Source organism: Leptinotarsa decemlineata, unplaced genomic scaffold, assembly GCF_025532065.1.
Source record: "Leptinotarsa decemlineata unplaced genomic scaffold, Ldec_3_MD MMD2_tig00004307_RagTag_RagTag, whole genome shotgun sequence".
In the NCBI taxonomy this organism is placed as follows: Eukaryota; Metazoa; Arthropoda; class Insecta; order Coleoptera; family Chrysomelidae; genus Leptinotarsa; species Leptinotarsa decemlineata.
The window spans coordinates 98,145-106,778 of record NW_027412606.1 but is presented as its reverse complement, the minus strand read 5'-3'; the positions used below and the strand labels follow the sequence as shown (position 1 = coordinate 106,778).

The 8,634-nt window shown below is 33.3% G+C and overlaps 1 protein-coding gene across 1 annotated transcript; it reads right to left on the bottom strand.

Moving 5' to 3' along the window:
* Nucleotides 1–2,262: 2,262 nt before the first annotated feature.
* On the bottom strand, nucleotides 2,263–7,374 carry LOC111504809 (uncharacterized). Its single transcript, XM_023159509.2, has 4 exons — nucleotides 7,182–7,374; nucleotides 4,062–4,211; nucleotides 3,436–3,559; nucleotides 2,263–2,470 (listed from the first exon to the last, which is right to left on the bottom strand). Exons 1-4 carry the CDS (start codon nucleotides 7,236–7,238, stop codon nucleotides 2,370–2,372), a joined length of 432 nt encoding a protein of 143 aa, XP_023015277.1. The 5' UTR covers nucleotides 7,239–7,374; the 3' UTR covers nucleotides 2,263–2,369.
* Nucleotides 7,375–8,634: the final 1,260 nt, after the last annotated feature.

Sequence of the window (8,634 nt, the reverse complement as noted above, 5' to 3'; positions counted from 1 at the left end):
TGCCATGCAATTCTTTTGGGCATGAAGCGTGTGGTAGCGAAATTCGTTTCAAAATTGCAGAATTTTGACCCAAAAAAACCGTCGCATAAGCATTGCGAAAGAACCCAGGAGAACCAATACCAAAACACGCCAAGTTAAATCAAATGTGAAGGTTTTGCATACTGTTTTCTTCTATTGCCGTAGCGTAGTGCATCGGGAGTTCTTGTCACATGGTCATACGGTCAATAAGTAGTATATTGAAGTTGCCGCTTGCGAGAAGCAATACGAAGAGAACATCCTGTACTGTAGAAAAACAATTCGTAGCTTTCATATCACGATAATGCACCTACTCACTGGTCATTGCTTGTTCGTAATTTTTTTTGCGAAAAACAACGCCGTAATCATGATTCAGCCACCGTATTCAGCAGATTTGTTCCCTTGCGACTTTTTCCTGTTTCCAAGATTGAAGAGACTCATGAAAGGATGGCGTTTTGCGACAATTGAGTAGATAAAAACCGAATCGCTATGAGAGCTCAAGGACATACCAAAAAATACTCGTTACATATCAGAACTGCTTCAAGGAATGGAAAAAACGCTGGAACAGGTGTTTTATATCTGAGGAAGACTACTTTGAAGGGAACGAAATAAAAATTAATGGACAAATGAGTAGTTTGAGGAGAAAAATTTAAATTCATCTAATTTATTGAACAGACAGCGAGATTTTTTAAGCTTGTGAAGCTCTAGAGAATATACCGATGATAAAATTTGGAGCATTCCCAAATGGATTAAATATCTATTCAAATGCCACTGTAGTAACTTATCGAAGGTGTTTATCTGAGATTTGAGAGATTAATCCATAAAGTGTGTCAAATGAGTGACTCTGTGGATCATACCTCTCAGATTCCATTCCATACCTCTCTGTAGTTTCCTTCTCAGCTTGATGCATTTGACTTCCAGGTTTTTATCTTCAATATACGAATGAGAATGTACTTTAGTACAGGCACCGCTCTTAGAGCGCCTTAAGGATTTTCCTGTACTGCTTGCGTTTCTCCCTAAAAAAAATAGAAGGCAAACATAGGGTGTCTCAGGGCTCAGTGCTAGGTCCCCTTTTGTTCATCATTTACATAAACGACTTACCAACATTTATTGATATTGCTGATGTTTTCATCTAAGTAGATGACTCTACCCTTTTGTTACAGGGTAAAAACTTAAGCGTGATAGAACGTTAGTCAGAGGAAACATTAATGAAAGTGAAATCTATTCAAATTCAAATATTACGTCCCTATACATAAAATTTAAACGAAGAAGCCCTTAGTTTTTTCATATATGTAAAACTGTTTATATATCTATGTATGAGTGTGACTGGTATTATATAGGTACGTAAATATTTCATTTTTAACACACTAACATTTTTTCAATTATTCAATATTTTTTTAGTTCAAGAATATTCAACAATTTGTGACGTACCTAAACGAAAAACTGTCGTTTGACTATTGAAACATACTATTTTCTGTAAAAAAATTTGAAGGTGAATAAATATCTTATCTTATCTTAATTACGTTTAACATGAGATTGGGTTCCTTGTTTCACATATCAAGAAACTTGATCAATATGATTTTTTTCTTTACTTTGAAAATGGGTCGACGGCTAAAGTCCTTTTGATGTGGCATTTTCAAAATTAGTATCAAAATTAAGTGGAAAATTTGACAGGTAATAGTAGACTCAAAACTGATGAACGTGATCAGTTTTCCATGGTGGAATAATAGCTTATTAATGAGTGATCACAGGCGTAACGCCTGCAGTCTGTAATTTTCTCGAAAGCATAAACCAAAAGAGAGAGCTTCATGATTAATTAATAAATTCTACACAATATCGTACACAATTTTTCGTATTCACCAACTGCTTCTGCGGCTTTAGTAGCTATCACTTTTAATATAGTAATCTTCAGAAATTTTATATTGAAAGAAAATTCCGAAGAAATTGGAGATTAATCCAAAAACTGTTAAACGTTTTGCAGCCAGGGCTGAACTGCAATGATTTGAAAAGATCAACTGTTACATTCATAAAAGTACCACAGTACCTTTGACAGATCGAAATAATTGTCTTTTATTGAATCATATATACATAAATGGAAAGAAAAATACAGATTTTTCAATTCCATCAACAAACAATCTCTTCTTCAACACACTTTAAAAGTTTCTATGATGAAAAAAGGCTAGAATGAAAAAAACTGATTATTATCATTCAGTTGATTCTATAAGAAATAAATGAACGATGGATTGATTCGCTTTTTATAATGAAAAATTTCGCAACAGAAATATGTCAATGATATCAAAGTGCAATATAGTATAAAATTATCTACTAATTAAAACTAGTCGTAAGTCAAGCCCTCATACATTGGCAACTTCAACAGAATGACTCTCGGTGAGGGTTTCTTCCATCCAGTACTGATACGTTCCATACAAGCAAAACCACATGAAGCAAACAAAACCTGAAATAAAATGAGAATAATTATACTGTCTGAAAAAATAGGTTTCTATTCTCCTTATACGAGGAATTGGGCGATTCGAATACGCGGTTGGTTACCTCGTGTACGGGCAGATGGGGGCGATAACAAATATGCAGGAATTGATTCTGTGAAGATTCCTGTACTGACACCTGTCGGATATAATCCAACGACCTTCGTGGTATTAGCCAGGGGAGTAGTTGTTTTCTGATAGGTGTCAGTCCATTAACCTACTGTGTAGGTAAGTTGAGACTGGCCTGAACGAATTGTTATATTAGGTAATTTAATCCAGACCAAGTTGAAAACGAAAAGAATAATCGATTCATACTAATGACTAGTTTTAATGGAAACTACGAGTAATTTATATCGACGACAAGCTCGAAAAAGTTGGAAACAATCGATCAACCTTTAGATATAATATTTATGAACGAAATTAATTTTTGGGAAATAAAGGTTTCTACTTAAAAATTGTTGTTTCATATAAGCTACGAATTATATCTGAAAGAAGTATGTGTGATCTTTACATTTCCACAGCTAGTTTCATTTTGTTTGAAGATCTTCTTTGAATTGTTTCCAAATATGCCTAGAAAGTTCTTCAAATTCTATGGAGAGTAGGTTGAATCGTGGTAAAGTTACGGATACTATTGAACGATGTCGAATTAAAAATTTTTAATTCTATTTTTGGCTACATATTCTTTATTCGCAAAAAGTATTGAAAATCTACTCAAACTTTGTTAAAGAAACACTCGATCAATTCTTCAGATATGTTCATGAAATATTTGAACATGGTATCATCTGACTTGGACCACTATCAAACCTAAAATTTCAAAGGCGGATCTGCCTGTTTTTCTGTGATTTTTTTCCGATATTGTATATGCAATTCTTGAAAATTGAATTAACCGTATCAAAAATGTTTTAAAATTTCATTTTTCTTTTGAAATAATACTTACCAAATATAGCAAAAATAATCAAAAATGTGAAGTCGTGACTGGTGTGGCTCTCTATATGTATGGTGGCAGCAAACAAGCTCAAAAATATGAGCAACGCATACAGGAATGCATATTTTTGGTCCTTCTGAAAATTCATCAACATTACTAATGTTAGGAACTCAAATGGTGCGGATATTTTTCTGATTACATTCAAATTTACGCATCCTTCATCACATGTGCAGAATTTGGCAGTGAGATCAACGTTACACTGATATAACATATATTTACATTAAAACTGACAATGTTATTAAATATTTTGTACTTTGGTGTAATATTAATCAATAAGTTGTTAATTTAGAGAAAACAAAATACATACAAGACACGCCCGAAATTACTATGGATCTTCATCAAGTAACGGCCAAGTCAATCAGAAAATATACTATTCATTCACCAAGTGATCAATAAATGCATTTATTTCAAATATATCGAGGCAATATTTCAATTTTTGTTTTCAGTAGTTTAGATATCGCCCTTCTTTCTTTTATTTCTTATTGTAATTTACTTTTATTGTAAGTACTTTCTCTTCAAGTTCACTCATAAATCAATTCGACATTATCTTTATTATCTACTCATCATATTGAACTCACCTTAAGTACAGCTACTAGTAATAAAACGCTAAGCACTAGATTACAAGCAGCAAATGCCATCGACATTTTGAAAAATCCTACTCGAACATCTTCGTCGTCACTGTATTCCAACTTCAAACTACATATTATTATGCCAGAAACTCCGAAAACCTGTAAAGTTGAAAGAAATTCAATCACTGTGTTAAACTGTTGATTATTGTTTGAATTAATTTGATTGACAATATTTCTTGTTGATGGTTCTAACTTCTACTGCTCCTACTCGATCAAATTGAATAAGAAAAAAATTTAAGCAAATATCATTCAGAATAGTGTTATTTCATTATTTATTCAGTTTTACAGAAATGTGTTTTTTCTTACAGGGCTAATAAAGTCGGGATTACTTTTTCCTCAGTTTCCGTTTTTGAATAAGATCATTTTAGCACACTATAGTCCGTTCATAATTTGTCGATAGCACAAAATGAGGGCCAAGTCATAAAACGGTCGTAAAACTCGTAAAATCATAGGCGGAGGTTCCTGAGGTGTTTATTCATTAAATATAAAGCTTCAGTTTATATTCGAAACTTGCCTTGAAAGGGTGAAGTTGTTACGAACGAAAATAATTTTTGGTTTAGTACATTTTTTAATCGCATTTAATTTACGGCTCGTTGGTGTTTCGGCGTCTACGGCAGTAATTAACGTCTCTAATATTTATTTTGCGAATTTTGTGCAGTGCGTGAGTAACTTTTTTTCATATTCCTACAAACATATACGTACCTTTAGTTCCTGCTTGTTTTGTTTGATTGCTTGCGATGGCTTCGTCATCATCATCAACATCATCAAGTTTTACACCGGTACTGTTGCGTACAGTCAGTAAGTCTGTCTATTCACCAAGAGAGAAGACTATTGTTTTGAACGTTCACGATGCTCTGGTTTCTCAGAATCCCACAAACACTGTTCAGAACATAATCAAGAGTTGTGCCAACATGACGGGCGTAGGGGAGTCAACAATATATAGGTTCCTATCAGAAAGAAAAAAAAAAGGTATAGCTAACCCAAATACAAACGAATACTTAAAGAGGGGGAGAAAACCTATTGAAATTGATGAATTTGCCAAAAATGGTATTCGAAGGAAAATTCACGAATTTTTTTACAAAAAAGAAATACCCAACTTAAACAAAATTTTACAAGAAGTTAGAGACGACCCGGATTTGCCTCATGTCGGACGAACCAAATTGTGGCAAGTTTTAAAAGAATTAAATTTCCGGTGGGAGAAATCAGACCGAAAATCACTTTTGATTGACCGGGAAGAGATAATATGTTGGAGAAGAAAGTATCTAAGATCTATACGAAAATTTCGAGCTGAAGGAAGGCCAATTTACTATCAGGACGAAACGTGGGTAAATGCAGGTCATACTCTCACAAAAATTTGGACAGATAAAAATATATCAAGCTCCAGGCAAGCCTTTATGGAAGGTTGGTCTACTGGTATTTCCCCACCCTCTGGTAAAGGCAGTAGATTAATAGTTTCTCACATTGGCAGTGAAAAAGGATGTGCTAAGCATGGTTTGTTGGAATTTTAATCCAAAAGCACAAAAGACTATCACGAGGAGATGACAGCTGATGTTTTCGAAGAGTATTTTGAGCAGATGATTGAACATATACCACCAAACTCAATTATAGTATTAGATAATGCACCTTATCATTCACGACTAGTTGAAAGACTTCCAACGACTGCGTGGAAGAAACAGGATATCATTGACTGGCTGCGGAATAAGTCCCTGCCTTACGAAGATGGAATGGTTAAAGCAGAACTTTTAAAAATTGCCCGGCAACACAAATCTAAGTTCAAGAAATACGTAGTTGACAAAATGGCGGAAAGACGAAACATCACAGTCCTTAGACTTCCACCCTACCACTGCGAATTAAATCCAATTGAACTCATTTGGGCACAAAAGAAAAGCTATGTGGCTAGAAAAAATACGTCATATAAAATACAAGCTGTACGTGAATTGTTATATGAGTCTTTACAACATATTACAGAACAAAATTGGCGAGATGCAGTAAGACATGCAATAGAAGAAGAACAAAAAATGTGGGATCTTGACAATATAATTGATGCGACTGTAGAGACACAACCGCTAATTATTAACCTGCAAGACGACTCGGATTCCGAAGATGATCCTGTTTATTTTGAATTTGAATAGTTTTGTAAGTAATCGTAGTTTATATCATTTAAAAATAGGTATTAATTAAATAAATGTATCTTTTACAAATTGCAAGTAACTTATTATTTTTGAATAAAATAAAGAAATTTTTTAAAAATAAAAATACAGTTTACAGTACCTACAGTTTAAGAATATTAATATATTTATTTATTTAAAGTAACTAATGTTTTAATCATATACTCTACGACACTGGTCACTCATTTCCACTCAAAATACCTACATAATCGGATTAAAAGTTTTATAGCTGTATTGTATTTCTTCAGATACAAGGTGGGTTAGTCGAAAACATCTTAAACTGCCAGTTTTAGTTTGGTTTTTGTTATTATATCATATTAGCTGTCCTCTCTGTATTTCAGTTCTCTAATGAGGGTCAAACTTGCAGTGAGCTATCAACAAATTATGAACGGACTATAGGAGTTTGCACAAAAGTGTAGGTTTTGACAATTTATTTTCATTGGAAAATTCTTGCGGAAAGTATAAAAAAGTTGTTAAATTAAAGCGATACATTTTTTCATTCAATGCTGAAAAACCAGGTAACAAACTGAAGTCAATCGATTGAAAAAAAAATCACAGAAGATGTGCAAACAATCTTCTATTTTGAGCTATGTTGAAGAAATACGGAAATGAAATTGTTCGTCAAGAATTTTTAGAAAGTCCCGATTTGTTAACCGGGACTTCAGTAAATAACAATAAAATTCATATTCTGTCTTCCATTTCACAGAGATAAATAATTCTGAATAGTCACACTATTGCTGAATACTGATCTTGAAATAAAACCCTTTTGTTAAAGCATCCAAGAGGCAGATATTGAGGCAGTGAGAATTTCAATAAAATTCTACAGTAAATCACTTCAATTTTTTTAGCTCCTAACTATAAATTGTTGAAAATAAATTTTTAGGAATAGCAAAATACTTACAAAATTAAAGAACATCACAATGAACCAAACTATCTTCATTTTGTTGTTTTTCTCCATTTCTGCACTGTATTTGGCAATGAAAAAACACTATTTCACTGGGTCACCGCATTTCTTTAAGATTATGAACAATCCTTGTTTCTCATTCTGGTGAATGCGCGAATGTACATTTTGGCGAAAGAGTCATATGCCAGGAAGTCGGCCGACGTTGCGGCGCCAGTTTTATGAGGCTACAGCGCTGAGGATGCTGCTCTATAAAGATTGAGAGGGAATTGCAAGTCCAATTTCGCAGACTCACGGTATTCAATCGAAATAAGAATATTGAATTCAGGTGTCACGGCACCGTACTATTCGTATATCTAGGTATGACAAATCTCCTCCGTTTTCATCGTATTTTCTATTATACACACATTCATTCTGAAATACCTTTGTCGTCAGTTTTTCCTTTTTAATATACAGGGATATTCAAATTCGAGTATATGATTAGAGATCTCGTAATTGGTACGAGATAGAGAATAATCTAAATAATAATAATAGTAATACTTTATTTTCTCAGTGACATGCAGAAACGTGTATAGAATTTGTCAAAAAAAAAAACGTTGGCCAATCAAGTTAAAAAAAAATAGAACTAAAACTAAGACTAAAACTCTTCCAAGCAGTAAAATCCACCTTTCAACGGGTACTTCCTAAGACATTGAATACGTTCAATGTCACACATTATTTAATACACAGTAGGTGGACATATATGAAAGATTAGTCCTTGAAAATGGCATATGTGAGTCATTTCACCGTCTTGTACCAATAGTGTGAATTTGCTTATTAATTTCAAAAGAGTTCAAATTACAAAATACAAAAACGCACCCTTCAAATATGTACAAACACAGCAAGGTTCGAATCAGCTCGAATCACTTGTCGAGGTGTTAAAAATAACGATTTGGTGTTGGGAAAAAACTCCAGTGTAATATTCACATTATTATTAATATTTACATGATTGGCAGGCACTTGTTTTTGCCTTTAATGACAATGTATGGATAGGTTCGCTCTAACGATGTCATTAACATATATTAAGAACGATATCGGGCCCATTACTGATCCTTGAGGAACACCTACACTAATGTCAAGATAATCCAAATTACACTGTGTCCCGGTAAACGGGGTTTCGCCTAACAGTCAATGAATGAGCAGACTTAGGATTTCAAAATGTATACAAAATTATTAAGTATAATATAGTTCATTAAATAAATGGTATAATAAAATAAATGGGAATTGTTAGTAAGGGTGCACTCTTCAGTAAAGCACCCTGTGATATATATGTGAGCTGTCAGTTGCGTTTTATTATAACAAAAATCATAAAAATTGCTCCAGACGTGCTTGAGTTCTTTTATTATTATTATTAGTAATATTTTTATTTTTATTGATGAAATATCATTTTTCAACACTAATTATTCTATTCCCG